Genomic DNA, 27,849 nt, shown 5'->3' with positions numbered 1-27,849 from the left:
ATTGCGAGTACAGTCCCAGCAGATCAACCATACCCCAATGTATGACAAGATGAAGACTACATGTCTTTGCACACAACCATACGGAGTTCTGCTCTCCTAGAATTATTTTAAGGACTAAATTTGCTAGTATCTTCAATTTTGTGGCACCCCTTTAGTTCTTACTATCAGATATCTTCGGAGAGAGAAGCTACAAGTGCTGTGACATCTATCCAGTTCTCTGGAGTGGGAAATTACCTACTTGCCTAAAAGCCATCCCGGTAAACCAGACAGAACAGAGAGGATTTTATATCCCTTTACTCCTCTCTACATGTGTTACAGTCGTAGCAGGAAAAGTGTACTTGTCCATATGTAAAATCTGAACAAGGTCCACAGAGCTAAATTCATCTTGTTTACAACTTAGGAGCTAACTCTGACCTGTCATGTGCAAAGAGTAGATAAAAAAATTACTTCAGGGCAGTAGGACTCTGTGTTGGAAGCAATTGCAATTCTCCTTGCAAGAGTTCCAAACCCTGGTTTCAGACTTCGGACAAAAAAAAGCATTACCCTTCTTGCAGAGTAGAAGTAAGTCTTCAGCAGTTCTTTTCTATTGCTGTTTTGGAACTCCTATGTGTACATACACCTCAGGCTGGGCACATAAAACCTCTTATTTAAGAAACAACAGAAGTTGAGATGGATATTATTAAAGGGGAGGTGTGTTCAAGAGAAGGAAAATACTCTTCTTTGAAAAAATACAAATAAAAGCCTCTAGAAAGACATTAATGAATTTAATTAAAAAATCAGAACATTTACTGCTAAAACAGACTAAAAGAAGGTGAAGAGAAGACACCAGAGAAAGAAGAGGTTTATTAGGATGAAGTTACTTGTAAGAAAACTTGCTTTAAGTAGTATTCTAGTCAATGTAGTCAAATTTATTCTATCCAATTCTACTGGAGCTTGGATTATAGCTTACATTCATCTATTTGTGGTAGTTTTCTTAAGACCATCCTTACAAAGCAGAATCCTGCAACTACTTTAGTCTGTGCAATTGTTTTTAATAGAACATCTGTATTATCTACAACCAAACTTAACATACTAGTATGAATAAGCACTTCCATAGAAAAGGCTAGATTGAACACATTTTTTAAGCAAATGTTATGTGCTTTGACAAAACTATGGACAAAGAAAAACATTTGACATTGCCAGTGCCTCCACTAAAATAAGCCATTTCCCACTACCCATGCAATTCAATAGTATGACAAACCTTTTCAAAGAGGCATATGTAGTTCAACCAACAAACCATAAAAGACATCTAAAGGACCTGAAAATGCATTCAGGTAAGTTTTAAAATTATGATAAAGACTAATTCACTTTCTTTTTTGCCAGTTGATACTCTCCAGGCCATCATCTGGTTCTATTACTGTTGTAAGACATTTATCAAATTATTGGGGGCATACTCATTTATTCAAGCTTAGCAACATTCAACACAATACTCCAAAGTATCAGTTGACATACACCTACAAAAGCAAGTAGTCATTAACAAGTGATAACAATCAATACCTGTTCTCACTACTAGAGCTTTGACCAATTCTCCAGTATAAAAACGGGTTTGAATGACATTGGTTCCACAGAACAAAGTATGCCGTTTATGCACTTCTGGACTGTATATTTCATCTCCCATTGCTTTTGGATATTCTGAAGGATTTGGTAGATTTATCTTTGTGACAGGAACACTTTCACCTTAAAAGCAAAAAGAGTGTCTAAGCAAGATCAAGTAAGAACAGGCATTTTTCCTTCACAACTTCAAGTAGAACAACATAATCTCACTTCATCAGCACAGAAGCAGACATGGAAGAAGTCACCTTCCTTTCACCATGTTATAAGGCAGTCTCTCACCTATTAGCCTCAGCTCACCAGATTCATTATCCAAATCCTATTTAATTCTGTTTGTTATTCACCAATACAGACTTTATGCCTCTTACTTCAAATCAGATAGGTGTAAAATACAGTTATTGAAAGAAAACAGAACAAGCTTCCTTCTCCTGCTCTGAGGCATCATCCACCTTTACTCAGAAAAACTAGAAGATGAAGAAAACTATCTTCAGCTCCTTTGGTGACTGAGTACACTGCAATCAATTTTTATCATTTACTAGCAACAGCTGGAAGCTTAAGTATATTCAAAGAATTGAACATGATAAAACACACAATTGTTGAACTACTATTTTCTAAATGCTGCCAGTTTGGACAGATTATCCTAGGAATAACAAAAAGTCCATCCTATTCACTGAAACTATCCTTCAAATACATCAGGTCTCCAGTTTCAGCGTATACAGGCATAACTTGAAATAGTAATTTATGTTCTTAAATAAAGCAGCACATTCTACTCACTACCTTCATTCTTGGGAGCAGCTAACAAGTTTGGGCAAAAAATTTCTGGAGAAACATATTGCAGAACTCAGTCTGCACTGAGAACACCAAGTCAAGAGGCAGGAAGACAAACTATCAAGAAAACTTTTCAGCAAGAAACCATCACTCATTTTTAGAGTTGCCAAGCAGTACCAGTTAGTTGTTGCAGATACGTACTTGTGTTCTGCTTAAGTACTTAGGAGCATGTGTCATTGCAAAAACATACACATTTCAAAAAAAATAAACATATCCACTTCTGCTAGAACATACTGCAAGTTAAGCATGCACACAGGTATAAACTAATAGGCTTAGCCACCCAAAACTGTGTCAAGTTTACTTTACCTGTTAACATACTTTCATTTACAATGCAAGTACCACTGAGAAGTACCGCATCACAGGGCATAATTGTCCCATTAGATGGAATCAACATGATATCTCCAGGCACAAGGTCGGTGGAAAGGATTTCTTCTATTTCTGAGTATTAAAACACAAAAAAGTTTACCTGAAAATATCCATCATCTACAAAACCTGACAGAGATCCTCTTGGCCAAGATTCAGGTGGTGACAATTCAGATATATTCCATTTCATTAATGGCATTATTATGAAGAGTTTTTGAAAAGATATGGAAAAAGCCACTGATAAACCCAATTCCATCATAGATTAAACTCTAGACCATGTGGATATAGTTCATCATAATAAATGAAAGGAATAAAGCTTGTACAAAAGATATTAACAATTAACTACAGTATAGCTTCAGTACAAAGATGAAAGTCCAACACAAATGTATGTCTCACAAAAGAGTATCACAAACCACAACCTACCCATCTTCAACTACTATGGTATCCAAATGAGCAGAAGTCCAGAAATCAACTTGCAGACCCTTCTGGGTAATAAACTGTAATGGAAATCCCATGCATGCATGTCTTTAAGCCAAGAAAGAAACTACAATGACAGCTATATATCTGGAGTTGTAGATAATGAGAAACAGGAATAGGACAAGCACCTCATCTAGAGCAAACCTGATACTCACTAAAAATATCATCTAGAAAGATAATCCTGAACAGATGATTATTCTGTCTAAATTCCACTTTGCAACTTCTCCTCTTCCCATGCTATTTCGCTAAGAAATGCAAGCATTTCAAGCTGATCAAAGAAAGAACAGATGCACACGAACTTTGCACTTATACTTAATGAACAGTTTAAACTCAGCCTTCCAAACCACCTGTGAAATTTACCTTGGTTTCCTCTGCAGACAGAAACCCTGACAATGCTGTGAGCTGCTACCATGTCATGTAACATAACATATTGCTGCAAAGGGGAGAAAACAGTTTATTACTTAAAAGCACAGGTTGTTTTCTTCTAAATGTACATTCTGTCTCTACAAGTAGAAGTGATGAGATTCTTTATTAACATTCTTTTACAACAGATGTTACTCAAAACATTCTCTTGAACACAGTTTAGGAAACTCAATGGAAAATAAAGTTTTAGTGCATCAACCTGTACAGGTTCCTACTTCTAACAGCATTTTGGAAGCAAATTCACATTGCCACGCAAAATTTTAAAAAAAACATGTAGTCATTAATATACATAAGTAAAAACTGCAGTAGTTGTGTGAATTTGGATTAATGTAAATTTTTTTTTTGTCTCTGGTCTGAATTCAGAGAATGCAGTTTAAGGATAATTACTACTTTAATTTCCATCAGCTATTATGAAGTCTACAAAGAAAAATGCATCACCAATTTAACAATCCACACGTTTGGCTGGTGCTCAATTTTGTTAAACTTTTTCAAACAATGCAAGATGAAATCACTAATGTCAACACAACTTGATACATAAACTTGTGTTCAGGTTTTATTTACGTGCAGTAGTGTTTCTTTTATCTGAGGTTAACCTACTGATTTCAACAGCATGGAAAATCTGCAGAGAAGGGTCTCAAAGAGAACTGTAAATCCAAATTCTTGCAGCTCAAAAAGGGAAGACCCATAACAATATTCTACATGTATACCTCTGAAAAATTTTTAAAGATTTGTAGGCAATTTCACATCAAAATAAACCAATATGTAAAAAGCTGAAAAGATGCATCTGTTTTCTTTGAACTTACCTTTCTAATGGTGTAGAGTGAGCTAACAATGGATATTACAGACATGATCACAATTGCTAATGCATAGTAGTGATATTCATCAGTGATCCACAATATCACACTGAACAACTGAAAAATGTAAAAAGGGTTGAGAACCTAGAAGAGTGACAGAACATTAAAGTTACACCAAAAGGTCACAAGCATTCTCCATCAGAAGAGTCAGAATCATCCTTCTCCTCCATGGAGGAGAAAACCCCTCAGTTCTTTATATACAATATTTTTGTCTCTTTTGACAAACTGATCCCTCTGCTTCACTACGTACTCAACCTGTCAAAAACACAGTTCTCACTAATACAAGAACACATATTTTTAAGACTGCATTTTTCCCTACACCTCAAAGCAAAATGATAGGAACATCTGTTGCACCTTGTTACATTCTTGAATTAATATGGATGTTATTATCTATTGCTAATTAATAAATACACTGACACCTCAAGCTCTTATTCCATTAGTTCAGGTTGGAGAGTTCCTTTGTTCAAAAGTTTCTACCATGCATTATTATAGCACATGGATAAACAAAATTATTCAAATCCACCTGATAAAAGGAAAATGGAACAAATCCAATAAAAGTATATGCAAAACCACATTTGATTCAATGTGTATGCTGTAATGTATAATCCCTGGGCTGATAATGGAGAACACAACTGGTCATTTTATGTTCGAAATTAACAATAAAAAATAAGATACATATCATTTCAAAGAATTCTGACACATTTTCTAACATCCTTTTAAGGCACCAGGTTGTGAACTCTGAAGAGCTCATAGCTAAGGTCTCTTTAGATTGGAGAGCTCAAAAAATAAAGGTCCATATCATTTTGCTTTATATTGCTGGGCTCTGGGGGAAGGTTTCTGTTTTACGTGATTACTCACAGACCAATCCAACAGTCATTGTTCTTTAATTAGCTTTTAATTATATACTTTTTAAAAAAATTTGTTGAAGAAAAGATCTCACCTCCTTAATCAGAAGCTTAAAAATGGAAGGCACTTTCACAGCAATTTCATTTACTCCATAGAATGCTTTTCTGCATTAAAAAAAAATTAAGACAGTTAATTTTATTAGAAATCTTATTCACTTCAAAGTAATTCCATTAATATGAGAAAGTATAAAATATTACTTCATCTGTGGCTCCTTTTATTTATCATACTGATTCAAAAGGTGTTTATCAGGAAACATTTACCCAGTGAAGTGTTCCAATGCAAAGATAATTATTTTGTATTTCAATTTAAACTAACTTAATTTTTAGGTTCTTTCAAAATTAGATTTTCCTGTAAACTGTGTAAAGGTCCAATGTTATTACACATGTAATTCTGAAAGGCAATATGGGGTTGTCATTAAATTAAGCTCAAACAAGTGTTAACTCTTACTCTGCAGTAAGACACTGTTTTCATGGTTCTGTATCTTAGCTTTATCCTTAGCATGGAGAAAGGCAAATTATGAAGGGGGAACAAGAAACTAACCTCTGATTGGATGTGAGCTGGTTAAGTGACACTGACATGAAGAAGCCTTTAAAGGATGTTCTTCAAGAAAAAAGCTTTTATTGTAGGAAAAGATACAAACTGACAAAAAGTGGTATGATGAGCAAGCAAATGCTTCCACATTTTAAAACTCTAAGAAGGTCTCATTTCAAAAAACAGCCAGGAATGCCACAGAAGCCAAACTATAATAAATAGGCACATCAATAATTAAGTACATATTGCAGCTTGCTGTTCACATTTGAGCACTAAGAAATCCCTGAACTACATACCATTAAAGTTACATTTTAAATGTTTTTTTCTAAACCAAGTTCTTCCTGTGCACTTATGTCCCTTGACAGTTATATTTACACTAAAATGGCATGTTAAAGAATTAATTTTTTACCCCCCAGTTATTTTTTGCCAACTGGAATTAAAAGAAAAAGCAGGGAATGCCTTTGGCCCCAGCAAGCTATGGGACACACCTGTGACACTAACTAAGCTTTTAAAATTAAAGCCAAAGTCCTGAGACCTGGGAAGTTTCAGCCTGATCTTCCTAAAATAAGAAATGAGTTACAGTGTAGGCTAAGTTTTCTGCTTCCTGGTATCCAATATTCCTTCTCAGCCATCTAGCACACTATCCCCTCTCTCACAATGACCAAGGACGGGAAAGAAACTAAGAAGCAACAGAGTGATCTCCCTCAGTGTTTCCTTCAGCAATCTGCATCTTGAGACTAATAAGAATCTTTCCATCTAAAGAAGTCCTGATGGACTTTTCCACTCAGATTCAGTCTATTTGTCTCTGAACTGATACATGCCCTTCAACAATGACAATAAGTTAACGGTAACATTTATGTCTCTTAAAGGTGAGTTATGTGGAAAAAAAAACCCTACTTTGTTTTACATCAACTGTCAAATTTCACTGTATACCTGCCAACATGGTTGAAAACACAACTGCTTGCTATTCAGTTTGTACACTTATTTCAAAATGATAAGTAGTAAATATGATTTCAGAAATATATTCTGAATTACTTTAAGCAACACTTTAATTCCCATGGTTAGTGTAGTTTGAGGAAAGTCAACACTATCAGAGTCTAGTTCCTACTCAATGCATAGGTAAGAAAAACAAGAATTTCATGCATCTAACAGCCTTCTTTGAAGAAAGCGTAAAAGCCTGTCTGTAAACACTAATCACTCAACTGTCTTCTAACTTTGCTAACACTGTGAGCACAGGTAATGGAACAAAACCACTTCTTCCCTCAATTAATATAATATTACCTGTAATCATGCATTCCCTTTGTCAGTCCTGTGCTGTGTTCATTATGAATTGAAGAACAGAACGTAGATTCATCTAGACCTCTAAGTAAAGGAAAAAGTCAGTAAGTTATTTAAGAAACTTTGTATTTAAGTATTCAGTAACACAAAAGAGCTAGGTCTTTGTCAAGAGTTACACCATATTATAAAAGAACAAAGTCTACAGATTAATGTCTGTCTAGCTATTTTTGTCACAGCTGCAGATACCAGACATGTTAAAAGAAGTCCTCTTGTTGACATGTCTTACTCCATAGGACAGTCGTATCTATTTCAACCAAAATTAAGGTACACTTAAAACTGAAGTAAAAGACTAGCTTAACTAGTATTCAAAGGCCTCTAAAAAGAAAAAGTAAGCACGTTTTTTAAAACATTATATGAAATCAATATGGATTAGTATTTCTTCAGATTATCTTTCGTCTCTAGTAATGGAAGCATTTTAGAAACTATTATTAATCAATTTTACTGAAGCTATTTTGCAGCATTTCGCTATCAAAATTTTATCCATGACTAGGTAAAGTACAGCCTACATTTTAAGTATTTCCTTATCATTCATCTTCACAGGACTTTTCTACATGCTGTGAAAGCATATGCTATAATTTAGAAGATCTACAGATAGCAGGCACACCTGAAACATCACAACGTTTTCTGCTGTGGGATCATTTCAACTACTAAACTCAGTGAGATATATCATGCACAATATCCAGGCATTTTCTAGCAGACATACTTTGAATGCACCAGAAAATATCATTACCTTCCAAAAGGCTTTCACAGTTGCCATTACAAAACTAGCACTATTCAACACAAGTCTTTTTAATATTGGATATCTATTAAGTTATCTACTGAAAAGGATTCAGAGTTGTCCCAGCTAAGAAAAAACCTCTTTATTGTGCATATACAGTAACAATTATTTCCATTCTCTAGAACACAGGAAAAGGTTTAAACATCGTCACCATTGCAAAGGTCAGGACCATGCTTCTGCCAACTTTTCGTAAAAGAACAGAAGGTGAAAATGTTAATGTGTTCACCTGGCCATAGGCCTACAAGGTTTCCCTAAAAGTTTTCAAGTTCAAGGATTTCAAAATTACAATTTTTAGATTAATAAATATATAATTTTCTGTGAATAACTGTGCCTTTCTCCCCATTCTATCCCAAATGATTCAATTTTTCTTTTCCTGAACAAAAAGGAACGTAACACTGCGTTTAAGAAGGGTCCCTAAAATGAAGTATGGTATGCAACTATGAATACCTATCTGTGTAACATCCATGCAAAGACAAAGCTTCTAGCAGGATATCATTTGCTTTTTACAGTACTGTTACAGTACTGAATTCCCAGGCCATTTTAAAAAAATAAAATCCCTGTGTGCACACAGTTTATTACATAAAGCACTCATCAACTCCAAGATTCCGTTGACACCAGCTAAAACAAAACAGACATACAAGGTCAAAGTTGCATCCTCTTTGGCTATGTGACCAAGTCTGATTTAGTTTAAGAACAATTACACTTGCATTTCCTGTGTTTGAAACTGTAATCTTAATATTACATTATTATAAAAAGAACAATGGTACAAAAGCAAGTTCTCGTAACTGAATTAGTTGCCCAAGAAATCTTAATTTGCCTCCCTTCTGTACTGTGTTAAGTCTTTAATTATGTGATCAAACTGTTCTGTCTCTGGATACTTGCACAGTGAACTGCATAGAGTGAATCTATCTTCACGATGCATTACTGTACTTAGATCACAACTACAACTATTACGTTGCTTGCCTTATGGACTTTAAGGCCCTCAGTCTCATATACCCTCTATTTACAAGTATTAGCTTTATTCTCTGCCATGTTATTAGCTAATACCAATTTCTGGGTTGTACATAAACTAAGAGGAGATTAAGAAAATGAAGGACAAGTTTTTAAGACTTCTTTCCAGAACATTATCATTCATAAATTCAGCTATTATTTCACAGATGATATCTAGTACTTCATATGATCATACCTAATTCACTTTGAAGTTACAGCAAACTCTCATTCTTATTTGACCTTGTGCAAAAGTGACTTAGTACTCTGCCTGTATTGGGCATGTCTCAGATCCAGCTGTTTCTCCTCTTCATCATCCAATTGCTAAATAATAGCGTCCAGCTCAGCTACAGTACCTGACTAAACAAGTGGTCAGGCTCAGTTGTCGTTAATACATCAAACAAATGAAAGTTTGGCATATCAGCAAGAATGTGATTGAATAAATGCTCACATAACTTCACAGGCATATTTGAGATTTTTCCAGGGCTTATAAATTGGCTGAGTTATCACAAGAACATCAAAAGGCACAGTCAAAGAGCCAACAAAAGCCAAGTTTCAAGTCACTGCTTTAATGCTAAGGAATATTTTTTTTTCTTAACACGTAGAGTCGTATGATTTTTTTCCCATATCTGTTCTTAGAGTAAAAGTATAGTTTTTCAGGTTTTTTTAATCTCATCTGTGGGAAATATTCCCTTTTGAACAGTTTAAATTAGCAACACTATATGCACGAAAACAAGACCCTGTAATGCAAAATGACAAGCATTACTACCTGAACCACTAATTCTTGGGAGGCTTAACATAAAAAATGCATACAAAGCTTTTAATTATTTACACATGAACTGAGACATTTCCACCCTCCCAGAGGAGTGGCTCAGTTTTGTAACTGCTTGTATTATGATCACTTCTTTAAATTGTTGCCATTGCTGATAATTTTCCATACTATTTGCACACGTTTTTTTCAAAAACGTAAGAAACATTTGCAGACTATGTTTCTTACTACAGAAATTTTGGCTGTTTTATTTTCCTTCAGTCACTGGCCATTAATTTTTCTATGTGTAGTGCTTGGACTTTTCCACATGATAGTTCAAGGCAGTGAACACTGATTTAAGTTAAAAAGAGGTTATATTTCTGATCTGAACTTCTTAACAAGCAATTGTCAAAAACAGATAAGCCTGTTTTCATTTAACTTGTTAGCACTATGAGAAGGCCTTATCAGTAGCACCAGAAAAAAGAACTTTCTTCTTTAACCATCATGCAACAGTGCTGCTGGATAAAAGAAAATACAGCACATCAAATTTAGTGAGCATGGCTAACACTGCCCACTGAAAGACATTTTCTTATCAATGCAAGAGACTTGGTTTTGTTACTGAAGAGTAACAAAAGAAGGATCAAATTCAGCTCAACCGGACGAAAATGTGGCAGCAGACCTACACAAAGGTGAGCAACAAGGTGTTTGGTGAATTGCCCTCTTCCTAGACACTCCTTTTGGGTCTAGTTCAGCAGCAACACAAAACATGTAATTTATTCCATCGGGGTGTATAGAAGGAGACCTACTGTCTATAAACAGGTGCTCTAATTCTCAAATGACACTCCAAGAACAGGCAAAAAGCCTGCAGAGGCATGCAGCCTGTCACTCTATACGAATCATGCTTGATAAAGGTAGATTAAACAAATACCTTCCTTCCAAAGTGGCACCAAGTTAAAATCTCCCTGCTCTCACTATGGTTTAAACAAAGACTCAATGAGCTAAAACAGCTGGTCAGAATACGATACTGATTTTCACCACATTCTTAGGCATGCTACTGTACTTTTTTAAAAATGAATTTTGAAGCACAACACAAAAGAAAAAAAGTATTCTTACCGTACAACATCAAAATTTTGAACTGAATCATTCCAGAAATACTTCACACTGTGGTGTGTGAAATAACGAATCTATAAGGGTAACAGACATAGATATCGTATTAGCACCACTTAAGACCTCTTCTGACTTTATCCTGGAGTGACGGAAAGTGAATTAGAAAAACTTCACTGAAAAATGAAGTTTTCTTTCAAAATAATCTTTCTAGAATTCCATAATTTCCACTTACAGGTTACTGAGGAAAAGATTTGTGCTCCACCTCAAGTGAGCCTTTTAGTCAAAAGTAGCAGCTTATGTGTACTGTATTGTGGCGTGTTTACTCTAGATACTACTTGAGATACTTTGAAAATTAGCAGCTGTAGTATTGCAGGTTTACTTACCGGCAAATATTTTTTCAAATCATTTTTATTCTCTTCTGCAGCAGATTCACAGAAATGAACAGCATGGCCATTTGAAACCTTGTGTACAATAGGGTTAGGATTCTGTAAAGGATTGGCTCCCAAAGAAGGCATAACGCGAACCTTTGCACAAAACCATATCTTGAATTCATCCTTAAAAAGAGGGGAAAAAATTAGTTGGTTGAAATGCTACTGAAACAGCATTGTACTACAATAGCTGTAGCAAAACTTGTCAACAACAGATGACAGATTAGTAGAGCCCATACATATAACTACAGAAGATATTCCCAAGTTAATATCAGCTATCTTAAGAATATTTTCTTTCCACAATTCTGAAAACATATTTTGTAAGGAATTTTTTTTTTTTTAAAGCAATGAGTCTTGATACTTGAATTTTTACATCTTCAGCCCTTACACAATTTAATATAGTTGTCCCACAGTAGGAGGAACTATGGGATTCCTATGCATTCAGCTGCACCACCCTGCAACTCCAAATAACTAAGTACTTAACACAAGATCATAACCAGGGACTGTGCACAGTAACTACGGAGGAAGAAAACCACTTTAAATCAAACCACACCTGGGTCCACAGTTACACCTTAATTCAACAAATGTGTCTTTCCTGAATGAGGGAGGGAAAACCTGAAAACCATGTTATCAGCTTATATCAACACGGTATCTGTTCTGTGAGTTTTGATGACAACAGCATTCGTGTATTTAATTCTTAAAATCCAAAAGCTAAAACTTTCTTTCTGCTATGCCCTCTGCAAACAGCTGTCAGTCTTCCCATATGAGCAGGAAAGCTACGTACAGTACCAAGGAGCACAGTTCTGCAGTGCTGTAAAACAAAATCACATCTACATTGGAGGCAAGGATTTGTGTATCTTAGCAAGCAGCAGAGGGATGTGAAACAACTGCAAACTGGAAGAAGCACATCCTCCCATAGACTTACAGTTGTTCTCAGCAGAACCACTTCACAGTCTCTAAGTGTAGTCCTTTTGCATGTTGTTTTCACACGCCACTGAGGCATCCAGTAGAGGAGGAGGAGAAGAAAGCCACCAGAACAGATCACTCCTACAGTAACTAGCACCAACTTCCAACGACACAGATCATAACCATAGATCTCCTGCATGGAAACAGAAACAAATAACAGAGTGACCCTCTTTAATTGCTCTGACTTGGGAAGCCACCATTAATTTTTCATAAAGCGTGGTATTTAAAGCGAATCAAATTTCAAAGCCATTTTCTCCTTTTTCTTTTCTGGGGGAAGGAAAGATTTTAAAAACTTAATACATTATGGGGAGGCAACAAAGAGGAGGACTGTTGTGTTCAGTCAGAAATCTAAACATCAGTAAAAGCCTCAGAAAGGCAGAGCATACGCATTGTTTACAACATTTAATTACAGGACCTGTCTCCTCTCTGCATTGCTCCCTAAGGACTTAGGTTGCAACACAGCCTGTCTTAACTCCCAGTGAACAACCACATTTTTCACCAGGACCATGACCTAGTACAAGCCAACTACGCAGTAAAGAACAAAAGCATATTTGGTTTTGTCAAATGCTGATTTTATCAAGCATTTGATTAGCCAGCATACATAGTTTTGAATGCTAGCATAGCATTAGTTTTTGTTGCTAGAGGAATTTCATGTTTTGTAAACAAGCATGTAAATATTTGTCAAACACTACTGTTTAGTAGAGAAACTGGCTTATTTTGCCTGTCATTTTAATAAGAAATGCTACTAAGGGATTATTAGAAACTGCAAGCCGCACTGTCAAAGGTTCTGTAACTTGCACCAGCTGGAAAAATCCTCTTCTCCCATTAAAAAACCCACAAAGTATTAAGTGTGCCTTGGTCAAAGGCAAGTACCAACTTAACCTGATGACAGCTAGGAAAAGAAAATAATTCAGTGACTTACTAGATGCTGTGTTACATTCCTGAGCTTCGCATTACATCATTAGATTATATTTCCTGCTGCAAAAGGGCAATGAAATGGCCCATTGAGTCCCACCCACATTGTTCATACTGACACCAACTTTTTGCAAATTTTTTTTGTACTTTTCATTAAACACTATTAGAAATTGTTTAAACTCCCTTCCTAAGAAAAGGCTTTTCAACAAGTTTGTTTTGCAGCCTTCTTCAGCTGACAAGAAGCAGAGACAAAACCCATACTCTCACCCCCCAAAACACTGGAGTCAGCATTCACACTCCTTTCCAATAAAAACAGGTGGGTGAAAGACAGCAGGAGAGTTCAAAGCTTCTTTTGGGGCAAAACAAAATCAATTCTTACAAAAAGCATTTATTTTAGTGATCAGACCATAAGCATTTCAGTTTCATTTTTTGTTGTAAGGTGTATTTGCCTACTCTCCATATTAAAGCTGGTCTAGTGAAGAGCAGCTTTTCCTAGCTGCACACACAAAGAAGTAACGAGGACATCAATTCACAGGAATCTACCATTTTTTAAAGCAAAAATCCCTACATGTCCCAGATATTTTCTGCTGTCTCTAGAATGGGCTAGAAATTTAAAGACCAGCTGCCACTATTTTCCTGTCAAAGCTAACTGCTGTATCTTCCAGGACAGTAATAAGAGACATCATTGCTCTAGTAGGAAGCAAAGTTTGTGTACTACCAAATACCCATAAAACTGTTTGCCATGTTTTAGGGAGTGGGTCTTATTTGCATAAATATGAATACGCAAGAGTATGCAGAGGACAGTCTGATTATGAAGTGTTAACCTGTTTTAAATGACAAGAAAAAAGCTCTAAGATTTGGAGAAAAGAAAGAAAAACCAAAAACTTTGCTGCCATTTTCCTTTAAAAAGCAAAAAGCTGTTTAAGTACCAAAATCTTTTATCTGTTGGACTGCTGAACTCAAGGTACCCAATCCAGAACCTTTGCAAAGGTTTTCAACAAAAACATTCCTCATACCAAGACTAGATTTCTGGTATTTGATAGATTTTGATAGATTTTTGGTATTAACCAAAAGAATATTATCTAGGGTAACCTTATAAAATTGCTAAATTAATTTAAACGGAGACAGTCCACTTCCTGGTGTGCTATGCCCCATTTAGAAAGAAAACCATAAGTGTTTCTTTCACTGTATAAAAATAGACAAACAGAATTAATTACCATCTCCTCCTCCTCTGCTTTATTGACAAATTTCTTTTCTTCTTTCTCCATGTTTAGTACGATATGGAACTTCTCAACTTGAGATATGGAAGACCTTTAACAACAAAAATTAAAAATTGAAGCAACATTACTGATTGTATACCTAACTACCAGGTTGTTTTGAGTTATTTTCTCTAAGTGCATACACATAAAACACACTGACAACATATTAATATTGATCTTAAATTTGCACTGATACTAGTGTCCAGTAGTAATGACCCATGGAGGTCTACTAAAGCTTTAAGATTGAACACTGGATGAATATAGTGAAATATTGCAAAAACAGCAGGCTCTGAAGGAGGGAAAAGAGCTTGTACCAATTTAACTTCATACAATTAATTCTACATGCAGCAAACAGGTTTTGGTACATGCTACAAACTTCACAATGGAAACTAAGTTAAAATAGTAAAAAAAAAAAGCTTAAAATTAGGTCAAGATTACACATTTCTATCATTCTATACTGTAATAACTCCAATCAGATGTTTTCAGAAGCTGGGCTATCCTCCACAAGGAAAGACACTGTACCCCTAAGATGTGCATTTCTCATCTGAAGAAAAAAAAGTATGTGCTAAAAATGTTTAGTCCCCAGTTTAATATTTCTAAATCAAAATATGCTTAATGGTTTTCTTTCCAATTCTTTTACCATTCAGTCTTTATCAATTGGTTCATTTCTTACTGTAAATCTCATAGTTGCAAATCTTCAAGGGTCCTCTGAGTACAGATTATGATCACAAGTTTCATGAATAGGGCAAGGCATGAAAAAATATGAAGTTGACTAAGAGATTAACATATTGCACACAGATCCCTATTCCAATAGCGAAGAACTACAAACAAAAGGCTACAACACACTACAAGGTTCATCAGAAGCTTCAACATCACCTGAAGAAAATGAAAGATACCAAGCCAAAAAGCTAAATTTTTGAAAATAAAATTGTATCTAGCCTTCATTTGGGCACCACTGTACATGTTAATTGTATACAATTTATAATTAATGTGCCCATATTTGATTTCCACAGGGCTATTTACCATAGTTAAAACCACTGAATAGCCAGCGCTCACTGCCAAGGCATGGATTAACTATCATTCTCTGCACTGACATTGTAAAACCTTTGGTTTTATTTACTGCACATAGTATCTCCCTGAAGACAGCATTTACTACCACAGCACATGAGCAGTCCTCAGATATTAAAGACTCACTGTCATAGCACAAGTAGTTATTGTAACTGACATTTTTCAAACAGAAGGCTGTTACAAAAAAAAAAAAAAAAAAATCAAGGTGAAAGCCATCCACTTAACTTCAGCTAAGCTGTCCACGGAAGACTAGGATGCCACTATTCAAAATACTTAATACTAGGTAGCATTATGATAAAAGCACAACCATTACCAACTCCTTTGCTGTCATTAAGTCCCCAACACTTTCACAAATTAGATCACCAAACTTCAAGTCAGATCCTCTCAAAGCCAGCCCCTGGATCCATGCACTTGCATTCAGCAGCAATGCCAGCTTGCCAACTTCAAAAGGTCCTTCCTCCCAACTCCTGCAGTTTATCAACATCATCACATCCTCACGTGTTCTCTGCAAGCTACCACCTCCTTTCCAGTTAAGCCAACAAATGAAGCAGGAACCCAACAGAGAAGGTTTCCGTTGCTGCCCAAATCTGGATCTCCTCAGACATCTACTCTCACTGCTGAATAAGGTCCTTCCTAGTGGAAAAAACACACACTCGAAGCAAAAAACTGTATCACAACACAGGCCTCAGTCACAGGTGAAAAACAACTTGGCACTTCATAAACTGAGTGCCTGATACAGCTTGTATTTGTTCTGTATGGAAGGAAGCGAATTTGATAACAACTGTCATCTTTGATAGAAATACCAGCTCACATGCTCCTTGCTTTAAGCTGAAAATTTTCTATTACTATCCAGTGCTGAACTATGAATACCTTTCTTACTGCAGATTAATCTGGAAATTAAGCCAAAATATGTGCACTACTGATACTTCCTTATCTGTTACATAAGTCATGCAAGTTCTAAACAACATTTTTGTTTAAATTGCCACTTCACTAAACAGCTTTTTATCCTTGGAAAGATATATATATGAAACCAGTTAAAATCTGTCCTAAACTTACAGAGGATTGCTGAGCAAGCTCCTGAGAACAATCTTTGAATTAATAACATCAAACAACTTTATGTACACTATACAATCACATTTTCAGTCAAGAAGCCATGCAGACAAAGTTTTGTGTATTTACAGAATTATACTTCTAATAGAGTTCACAGCTCCATAAGAGAATTATTAGATTTATCATACTTGAACTAGCCTGCTCTTAAACAAGCATGCATTTCCCCACTATAGTGTACTGCAACTTCAAAAACAGTGCCTGCAGGCAAAACTCCAATCTTGATGAACATTTCTAGCAACAACTGTACTTGATACAGGAAAGCACCAGGCAGCAAAATAAATACAAACAACCTCAAGATCAATCTCAACTGAGATTTCCATATGGCCAACACGTCAGAACAGGCACCTTATGGGACACTGCGGCAGCATGAGAGAAAAATGCAATTGCTCTAATTTAGGGCTGTTCCACAGCTAGTAAAGAGTGTTGAGCCGTTGGTCTGAAGAAGCATTAAGGGAAATCTCAGCACTGAGAGCACCAGCAATAATTCCTGTGATTCACTGAGTTCTTTGAACAGCTGGGTAGAGTCACACAGGGAATACACAAGGAGCATTAGGAGGTTATTTTTAACTCACATCATTATCTCCATCTGCATTATTTTATACAGACTCATTCACTGAGCAACATTCAACTAGCGCATACATTCTCAATATTTTACATACTGCCTGTAATTTTCCATGCTAAACTCAAATTCAAATCTCTAAAATAAGAGAACATCAGAGATCTTTCCTTAGCTTTCCTTAGCTGATGGGTCATGAAAATCATTACTATTCAGCAATGAACAGCACTTGTTCTCCAATCTCATCCCTTTTGGCACATTATCAGCCCAAGCTCATCATCAAGAGCTCAGACACAGAACTGCTTTGGGTTTGTTTCTTACTGCCCTGCTGAAAGTTGGGGTTGAACACCACCACCATGGATGGGTTCCACAGGGCTGCCCTCTCTGGAGGTGACTTCAAGTTGCTTGCTTCAGACTGAATAAAGTAGTAGCATCTCACCAATTCAGGGAGACTTTAGCAATCAGCATTTGATCTTTACTTCTTTCTAAAATATGGTAGAAAATTAGAAATATTTCAATACTTGAAAATTTAATTCAGTATTTAAATACATTTTACTAGTATTACAATTGAAGTGAGGTTGAAATCCACGCAAAAGCAACAAACTCAGGAATATACAAAGTGCCTCCGATGCAAGGGATGCCACTCAGTCTCTCTGTCACAAGTTCCCTGAAGTGAATAGCTAGAGAAGTCCTCTTCCCCTTTAACAAACTGAAAATATCAACTAAAAAGCACTATTTATTCCTTTTGAAAAAAGGGCACAAAACCAATAGAAATGGTCAAAGTTACTGTCGCTCCACTTGCATAATTTTTACACATTGAGGTACTGTATAGCTAAGCACAGAGCCAGAAAACTAGGAAATATCAAAAAGGTCTGTAAAAGAAATGCTGTTTGCCACTGAGAGGATGAAATTATTTGCAACATTTTAGAACATAGGTATAAATTTAACAAATGGTGATCAGCTGAGCAGTGTCCAAACTGTAACTACTTCTAAGAGATACATTTGAATCAGAAGCTTAAACAGTAAATCTGCAACTCCGTAAAAAAAGTATGTTTCAAAATTAAATTAAACTGCATTTGCTATTTCCCTCTGTCCTGAAGAGTATGTAGCTATGAGTAGGACAGCACCTGCAGTTTCATATTTAAGTATTATTTTGGAGCTAAAGTAGATCACAAATTGAATCACTGAAGAAATGACAGCAGTGTACAGACCTTAAAACTACATGCATTCCCTGCAGTGAAGTTGCACCTTTTCTGAATTACTACACCAGTATCTTTTTGTTGATCTATCCTGATTGCTTAATCAGGATATCAAGCAGTTCTGCCAGAATACTTATAGGCAATAGACATTTGTGTAGCAATAGTATAAAAAGTGCACATGAACTCATGGCATATTTATTAAGGAAAATGTTGTTAAAGAAAGAACTACAGTAAATCTCAATCAGTATGCCTGAAGAGTTCTGCAAGCCACACTTTTGAAGGACTACCAGCTTATCTGAAGTCAGTTTTCTAATAGTTGGCATAATTAACAAACTAGTCCAGTGCAAATTCTACCCTTTGAGTTTGATTTGTGGTGTGGAAATCGGAGATCTTCCCTCTGTTCTCCTCAACATTTGTCCCGAATTCATAAACCTTAAAAACTAATTCTGCTTTAGAATACATACCTTGTTGCCATCAGTTTATTCTTCCAGTTTTCCAGTTTAACTGGAAAGTTTTATAATTTCAAAAGAAAAATTCCAAGATCTGGAAAGACTAATTACAAAAGAAGAAAGTTTTGAAATTTCCTGCAGTCACTGGGTAACTTAAATACCAAGTTTCTCAGATGACAATATAATTTTGAAAGCTCAAGTCTTTACTAAAATCCATGTAAGGATATGCATTAAAAAAACTATCAAGTTCTTACATATACTTATGCTCTGTCATTATTCATCTGCTTAAAATATGCAAGTAAATAAGCTTACAAACTTTTATCTTAAACATTCCTTATTTTATTCTTTTCAGATATTTGTAAAAATCCTGAGATAACTAAAATATTTCTCTTACCAACAAGCAGTCCAGCAGCTGTCCTCTGCACTTGCTTTTGTTATCATGAGTTAGTGAGGCAGTTCTTAATAACTGAGACCCTATCTACAAGGGAAGTCCTGACAAATGAACTATTTTGTCTAAAATCTAAAAAAAAGTCTCCAAGGGCTTTTCAAACTGTTATCAAAAGATTAACATATCAAAGAAAATTTGGCACTGCTTGGAATGCCTTTTTTTTTTTCTCTCTTCCCTCCAGTGTGCCTGAACAATTGCAAGACTGTGGCTGGGCTGGCATGGAGGCTGCGCTTCCAGGCATCAGCCGCCTGCTCCAGCTCCTTCTATTCAAACCACAAATGTCTCACCAGAAGCCTGCAGACAGTTTCAGGTCTATGCATGAGACCTGATACTATCTGGCCTGCTAAAAACATATATGCTTCTGACCAAACCCTTCCTTGTATTACAGATGTTGCGAGTGAAGACAACACTCATGTTGAGGAGCTAATAGATGATAAAGGCAGCAGTTAAAAAATACACACATTTCTCACTCTCAGAATTCTACTGCTTATCACTGAGCACAATGAAGCCACCACACACAGCAAATTATACTGCCTTTGAGATCAAGTGCTACAAAGCTGAAATGGGTAATTTGGTCACTGCAGAAATAAGTTACTTTTCTGTACAGGACAGGGATCAGCAGCACTGCTGCAGTAAGAACACAAAGGGCTAATGAAAAGATCTAGCAAAGCAGACAGGAAAAGCAAGACATGCATGAAAGAGGCCAAATTTTAAAATCACCTATGTGCAGACATTATGTCAATCTTCCTCAGCTCCCTACATAATCACTAAATCATCAAATAAGCCAAGCACCATAAACTTCTACAGGAAGATAATTAAGACCAAAAAAACCTAACTGACCTGTCCAGCGAAAGATCATGATATAGATCAAATATGAAGTATATTCCTGAAATCTGATCTAGTGTCTGAGTGACCTGTCTGGATCTCCTGGGTCCAAAAGAATCCATTACAGTATCTTTAAGGGCTACTGAAAGACTAAACATCCTTTTCCAGAACTTACAACAAATTCACCCTCCACTAAGAGACAAGACACTTCACCGCTCTTGAGTTGAAAATTAAGTTTCTAAATGGCCTGATGTCACTGTAAGTCTTTTCATATTTCTGAATTATATAGTATCTGAAGTATGTTCTTAACTGTAGACAGTTCCTCTGGCACAGCAGACAGACATCTTATTCAACTGTATCCTGACTGGCTGTCAAACCACAGAGAAAACCCTTTTATTCTGAAAATATAAAGCCAAACATTATTTTAGTCACCCAGAAATTAAACGTTTCTGCACTTCAGGGCCATACTCCAACCCTTTCAACCTAACAGGTAACACATATTACAAAGGCAGCGTTTACCACCAGGATTTATGCTTGTTCCAGGAACACACCATTCCCACACATGGAGAGCAGTTACCAAACCAAGTCCATTTTTCCACATATTATGGTAAAGGGTTTCAGTATTCATGCAATGGACCTATAGGCAGTAATTACATTTACTGAACACCAACTAACACTCAATCTCTGCCATTCTAGCAGTTATGAAATTAAAAACTGAAGTAGTACTCAAACTAGAAGAGCAGTAACAGGCCAGGAAAAGGTATAAAACTATCTTCTGAGAATACATTCCGTTTCAAAATAGATCAGATTTCTTAGGAAAGATGAAAATGCAGCCTGGGCTACAGTTGACCATTAGCAGAAGAGAATGGCAGTAAATTTTACAAAGCCATAGCCAAAGGAGAAGCGTATTCTTTTGCCCCTTCACAGAAGCCAGCTTTTCACATCACCCTACAAGGGCTGTGTATCAGGTGCTGCACAGCAGGACTTGGCACATCCAAGAAAACAGCAGTGCTCTGGAAGACAGTTCTGCACTTGTACCTCAGGCCAAATGCCAAAAATTGTTCTGAATATTAAGTGTATTTCAAAATTTGAATGTTATAATATACCCGTATTCATGTAAAACAAAGTACCTCTTATCTAACTACGAGCAGTAAAAAGACAGTGAAAATGCTTCTTTAAAATCATTCCAGAAAGATTGAGAACTCTTTTCCCCCAGGCCACAGAAACATTTCAAAGCAGAAAAAAAAAAAGTAAAAAACCCCTGTTCTTGACTCAAAATCTCCTTTGCCATCCTGCTAATGAGACCTCCTGGTCTACACAACACTTGGCAGCACTGACCATGCAAAGCTGCACTCAATACATCACTTTCAATGTGTGTGCAATATTTAATCTGATGTCAGAATTGCCAGCAGCCGAGGAAAGAAGTTCTAGGTATAGCTTAACAGACCAGACTCTAGAAAAAGCACACTTTTAAATGGAGCTATAAAAAAAAAAAGGAAGTCTTATCAGCTATTACTACTTGAGCTTGCAGCTCCTGCCCATGCCAACTGCCAATGAGTACAATACCTGAAAAGTTGAATCTAAAAACACTGACTTCATTTAAAATGCATTGTACCAATAAATAAATGGACAGAGACATAAGACTAAGATGATGTAAAAAAATATATATTTTTAGGAGTACATTCTTCTCAAACCGTATCACATAATGTACTGCACAATTAAAAAAATAAGCAAACTGGAACAGAACATTTCAAGCTTTCAAGAGCTGAAACCAAAGCTTATGTCCAAGACACTATGGGCAGAAGTCCCATATTTACCTTCCAGTTCTTCTCCTTTACATAAGGGATCCTATTTCAGCATCTATGAAAATAACGTACCCAAAATTTCTCCAGTGGCTGCTTTTGGAAAGATTGGCAGGACCTGCAGTCACTGAAAATTTTAAAAAGGCCATTTTTAAACAGACTTGCAATTACAAATGGTAGGAGTTGATTTTAAAGGCTGTAAGAATAAAATCCATATTCTGACATCTTGTATGTTATCAGGATCCATCCATCCCTCACTCCTTTGTCCAGGTATCTTCTGAAAGAAAACAGCTTCCAAAGTCCCTTTTTATGGATTCTTACAGTCTTCAAGGAACTCATCAACACAGGTGTGCCCTGTACTCCGCCTTTCTGCACCTCTCATGTGCACCACTGTTGCCCCATCAACAGTGACAAGCTCCACTTAGTATCTAGGACCACAGCCATGATTTGGGGCAGATGGCGTTATGCTACACCGTGGACTTGGAGGGATCCATACACCTGAGCTGCAGCACAACGCTAGAGACATCTCACACCACGTGAGAGCCTGTCTTTGCCTCCCCCCAAAGTATGAAAGCCATGTCGCTCAGACCACTTCAAAACTGAAACAGATCCCTTTATATCTGACACAAAACTTAGCCAAAAGTCTGGGGATATCACATTTTTCTGACCATAAAAACCAAAGGTTATCGCATTTTACTCCAACATACACAATGATAACCTTACATGTGTCATTTAAATTTCTTTTTAAAGCTTTCAGTATTATTTTAACATACCGATATTTTCACTAGTTTGTAGTTCACATTACAAACACAAAAGACACTCTCTTTCAGAAGCACCTTCAATCGGAGAAATGCACCTTACATCAATGGAAGCCGATGCAGTTTACAGTTCTCCAGTACCTTGTGGCTGAACCCTTCAATATGAAGTTATCCACATAACATACAATAAATGTTTGGTAAGACATACAAGCTAAGAGAACTATGGAAGATCAAAAGTCCTCCAGCTATATTTTGAAAGGAGTTAAGGTTATAATTTGTACTACAAACAAAGCTTAACACTTTAGTCAACTAACCAAGCTCTAACAATAAGAATGACATAATAGTTTAATGAATACATGGAAATTTTACAAGTACACGAGCTAAGTTTTAACAAAGCCCTCCACTCAATACCTATTTTATCACTTCCCATCTTGGGCTTTCTGTTATAATGCAAGCTTTTGTTTCTGTGTTTAGGCTTAAGGAAGACCATTGTATCCAACAATCACCAAACCAAAATTGTATTTACATTTGTAGAGTGTATTCTTTGTAAAGTATACTTTTTGCAGGCTGCAATAGCAATTGCAATGTTTATAGTAGAATACATGCTACATTAAAGAAAGATAATTCTACATCTAACAATAAACTCAGTATCGCAATTCATCATCACAACAAAGTACTATAGCCAATACTATACTCAAAACTTACTAACTGGTCTTGGATTGTTATTTTCAGACCATTTTAAAATTTGCTATTAATGCTGTAACAGCACATGCACAAATCGAAGGCCTATTAGAAGAGAATTTTAGAAAGCAGTCATTCATATCAAGGACAACTAGTTGAGCACTTCACCACCTAATCTTCCCAGCATCTCACTTATTTCAAGCAGCAGCTATTTACATTAATGAAAGTTTTCAATCGATAAATCAAGCACTGAAATTCAAAATTGCCCAAAGCTTGTTCCCACTCTCAGGCACACAGAAATACAGTCTTTCCTTGTTTCTTTTTTAGATTTCTGGATCTCCTACCTGGCTGCCATGAGGGAACGAAGATCTGTTCCACAGTCAGGGAATCCAATAAAGCATACATTTATTTTAGATGCTTATTGTTTCTTTCCTCTCTTGGAAGAGTATACTAGACATTTGGGTTAGAATTCACAGACTTTGACAACAGGGACAATGAAATGTTTTATTTATTCTTGGAAAAGAAAGTTAAGCTGTTTCAAACTCCTTGGGTAAGGCATGGCGCCATTACACCCACCATGAATTTTCAATAGCTGAGCACTGAAACTGTTTCCAAAAAGACGTTCCTTTCTTGCATGGGGCGTGAACTTTACTCAGTCCTTCTATTTGATTAAATAACCAGGACTATTATGGTCAGATAATGGAGATGGCAAAGATGCCCCATCCCAGCACCAAGAGAACTGCAACTATTTTAGCGGAGAATTGGGAATTTGAAGACCCAGGTCCAGCAACAATGGGTCCTTTCAAGGAAGCATTTCCCCTCAGGGGCTGTGCCAAGAGCCCAACCTTTCCTGTGTGGCTGCCGCCTTATTGTACAATGTAGAGTATCTGCTTCCTGGGATATATTTGCTTTTGTAGTATGGATGCTCAGTAAAAGGAGGCAATGACTTTTTTTCCTCTTCCTCTTAAATTCCTGGAAAATATTTCTGAGGTTAACACAAGAACATTTGAATAAAATTTCTGTTCACCTACAAGAAGATCATCGAGCACAACCAGACTAATCACAAGAGAAGAACCTTCCTCTAAAGTTTAGACAATTAACTTTTTCCTCAAAAGCACATATAGTTGGCATACAGCTATGACTACAGCACAGTTAAGAGAACCAGTCATATTCATCATAAGCCAGCAATCTGCTTTAGCATCTTTTTCTTTCCCATTGTAGGTATGACTTAGTACTTTTCACTGCTTTCAGCAGAGCATTCCGAGACAAAGCAGTAGTACTTCTTTACACTTTTACGAAGTCGTGATGTGAAACTTAAAGATTCTTTAAGTTCAACCACGTGACTGCTAAATGCACACAGAGTATCTTCCAGATCAACAGAAATAACGTCAAATCATACTCACTTCTAAAAATTAATTCTGTAATATCTATACATGCAAATAGGTTAAACTTCAGCACTTAGATGTGTTTTTTCTAATGTTTACTGAAAGTGTCATTTTTTAAAGTCATAATAAATTGATACAAAGCCTTAAGTATGTGGTACATTCACTTTACTTAGATCAGAAACACTTCAGAGAAAGAGCTCTTCTTGCGTACAACCAACCCACCAATCAACAGAAATACTACGGATGACAAATTGCTAAAGCTCTAAATATCATATAACAACACTAAAAATTATAGGTTGTATCAAATAATTTAACACAATTTAAGATGTCAGGCAGGACAATTTATTTGCCTTAATCAAATTTTAATAACAGAAAAATCTGCAAACAAGTTCCATTCAGAGATTAGACTGTTGTAGAGGACAACTTTCTTAGGCACAGGAATTTATACAGCCTGACATCTTAGCTCCTGAAAATGATTAATTTACTCTCAGAACTACCATGAGGTACAATGAGAAAAACAATGGAAAAAGTTCCACTCTCTATGGCCATGAACAGAAGTTTGACAAAGACAAGAAGAAAACAGATGTACAGGACTGTAACATTTAATTCAATGCCTCCATGCCTGTCATGTAAACTTTGGCTGATGTCCACCTAGCTACTACGTCCCAGTCATTCAGAACAGTCCTACAAACCCAGATGATCTTCAACAATTTAGTAAACAGTTATCCCTCAGAGAAGGACTTCCACAATCCATGAAATTAAATGAACTCACAGCAGTCTGCTACAATATGTTTCATCACTGCCTTAAATAGCTCAGTCTAAATGATACTTTGCAGCACCCCTCGGGAATGATTTCCACAGCACCAGCAGTAGGAGACATCTTCTGTATAATGGAAACAGACGCTGCAAAAATCTGACACATGATCTCCCTTCAAATGCTGTAATCTTCTCAGCACCAATGACAGTCAGTAAAGGTCTTCAAATTCCCAGTAAACAACAGTTTTTGGTTATAGTCAACTTTTATCTCGCACACTTACCTAAAAGAACTTCATATCATGACTAAAGCAATATTTACATCAGCAGAGTGACTTTTTTTTTTTAGTTTTCTTCTTTCCTAGCCTATAAACTTTTTTGTAACAGTACTAAGAGATGTAACTGATGTATCAATCTCCTCTGCTGTAAGAAGGAAAGTTAGTTGTAAGTACGTACATTAAATGTATCAAGGAGCACTCTTTCCTCAAATGCTGACTTCACTAACTGAAATATCACCAACTGTCTAACCAAATACTCACAAGTAGCCTCTTCTCAGGTACCTCTGGTCCAGATACTGTACTCAGATTTCCCCCATCAGCCTTGTTTTTTCTTACGCATTATATATACAGAGGTCAGCTTTCTGAAGCACCGTTAAGGACTGCCACAATCCTCCACATACACTGAATGCTTAAGTAGCTTTTATTCTATACTGTTGGACCGAAAGTAAACCAAGGAACAGAAAGCCTGGCTGCAGGCTAATAGAGCAATAAAATAACAGTCCCTGAAAGGCTGGACCAAATGTGCACTTAGCCAAGCATCCCAAAATGCAGAGATGACGTCAAGGAGCCATCACAGGGAGAGTCATATAATGATACTTCCCAGTAGACTCTCTCCAGTCCCAGTGATTTGCAGTTCAAGAGTTTTGTGAGCCAAATACCATATCATCTTATTTAATACTGTGGTTTTTTCTTAATTTTTTTAAAATATTTTGGGGCACATTTTAAGCTTGCCAACATTCTGCAAAGAACTGCAGAGTTCATGGAGAAGGATTTTTTTCCTTATTTTGACCCTCCATCTACTAGTTTCATGTGAAGCCTCCTACTTGTTTGTATTTGAAGGGGAATGAAGTCATGCCTTATTTACTCCCTCCCTACCACCTATGATTCTTTTATAAACTGTTTTATCCCACACCCTTCAGTCCTCTCCATGCAGAAAGGACTAACAGCTTCCCTTACTGAGGTCATCCCATACTTCTTATCATCTTTGTCACCATCTTTCACAGTTCTGCTATGTATCTTTAATACAATGTCTCATCCCCCTTAAGAATTTGCACATAACAAATAACACATTAATGCCACAAGTGAATTAGAAAATAGTACACTACACAAATAGCTAATTAACACCAGTTAAAAATAATTTTTCAAGAGCAGAAGTGTCAGTTCTCTCATACATATTCAGACTTCACAGGTAAGCGGAAGAGAAGTCACACACTTCTAGAAGCACCTGCTGCTTATATTAAATGTTGGTGTTAAAAAAAAAAAAAGGAACAGAAGCATTAAATACCCTTACGTATATTACAAATACACATATCTCATGTGGACATGGTTCTGGGCAACTGGTTCTAGGCAGCCCTGATTGAGCAGGGGGGCTGGACAAGACGACGTGCAGAGGGCACTTCCAGCCTTAACCATCCTGTGAGTCTGTGATTCCACTTATCATACCAGCACATTTTCATAAAAGAACATTCAAACAATGGTGGCTCACAAGATGAGAGATTTAAAATAAACATTTTAATGACTTTTTGCAAGTCATCAAGGAATTAAACTCGCAATTACATAAGTAATAAATTCCTCATCATCAAAGTCCCAGATCCCTGAAATATCTCTAGAACACAAGAAGTTCCCATCGGAACTATCCTGACATGCCATTTCTGATGAGCACAAGTCTTTCTGGATTTCTGGTTTACAAGGTGAAGCTAATGTTTCTATTCCAAATGGTGCCACAGCATCCAAATCCCCACCGCCATCTTGCAACTTCAAACCCCATGGTAAAGGGATCAAGGGCAGAGCACAGAATATATCTGAGAACACTTCAGACACAAAGTAATGAATGGGTTTTTTTATTCTGGCTTTCTACACAAAGGAAGAGGGGCTGGACATCCACAGTTTACCACAGGGCAGCTCTCTCAAAGTTGACACCTCACTCTGAAGCTTCAACTGGCTCATAAGACTTAAGCATAAACTGCACCCCTTGTAGAGGCTCTGCAGAGTCCTCAAATTCATACGGTCATTACAGAAGCTACAGCAGAGTAGCTTGA

The 27,849-nt window shown here is 36.5% G+C and overlaps 1 protein-coding gene across 4 annotated transcripts in view; it reads right to left on the bottom strand.

Annotated features, from left to right (window-relative positions):
• Nucleotides 1-27,849, bottom strand: part of ATP13A3 (ATPase 13A3) — a 61,956-nt gene that overhangs the window by 24,536 nt on the left and 9,571 nt on the right. For 3 of the 4 annotated variants that reach the window (XM_074911654.1, XM_074911653.1, XM_074911656.1), the window contains exons 3-12: nucleotides 14,457-14,550; nucleotides 12,284-12,457; nucleotides 11,314-11,484; nucleotides 10,937-11,007; nucleotides 7,254-7,334; nucleotides 5,476-5,545; nucleotides 4,485-4,619; nucleotides 3,619-3,691; nucleotides 2,725-2,856; nucleotides 1,537-1,716 (exon numbers count right to left, since the gene is read on the bottom strand). In XM_074911654.1, the coding sequence (XP_074767755.1) occupies nucleotides 1,537-1,716; nucleotides 2,725-2,856; nucleotides 3,619-3,691; nucleotides 4,485-4,619; nucleotides 5,476-5,545; nucleotides 7,254-7,334; nucleotides 10,937-11,007; nucleotides 11,314-11,484; nucleotides 12,284-12,457; nucleotides 14,457-14,550 (1,181 nt within the window). The remainder of the gene's footprint in view (nucleotides 1-1,536; nucleotides 1,717-2,724; nucleotides 2,857-3,618; nucleotides 3,692-4,484; nucleotides 4,620-5,475; nucleotides 5,546-7,253; nucleotides 7,335-10,936; nucleotides 11,008-11,313; nucleotides 11,485-12,283; nucleotides 12,458-14,456; nucleotides 14,551-27,849) is intronic. The other variant, XM_074911655.1, reaches the window with a different exon arrangement.

The sequence above is a fragment of the Athene noctua genome, chromosome 8, assembly GCF_965140245.1.
Source record: "Athene noctua chromosome 8, bAthNoc1.hap1.1, whole genome shotgun sequence".
Classification (NCBI taxonomy): Eukaryota; Metazoa; Chordata; class Aves; order Strigiformes; family Strigidae; genus Athene; species Athene noctua.
This window is presented reverse-complemented; position numbering and strand designations above follow the sequence as displayed.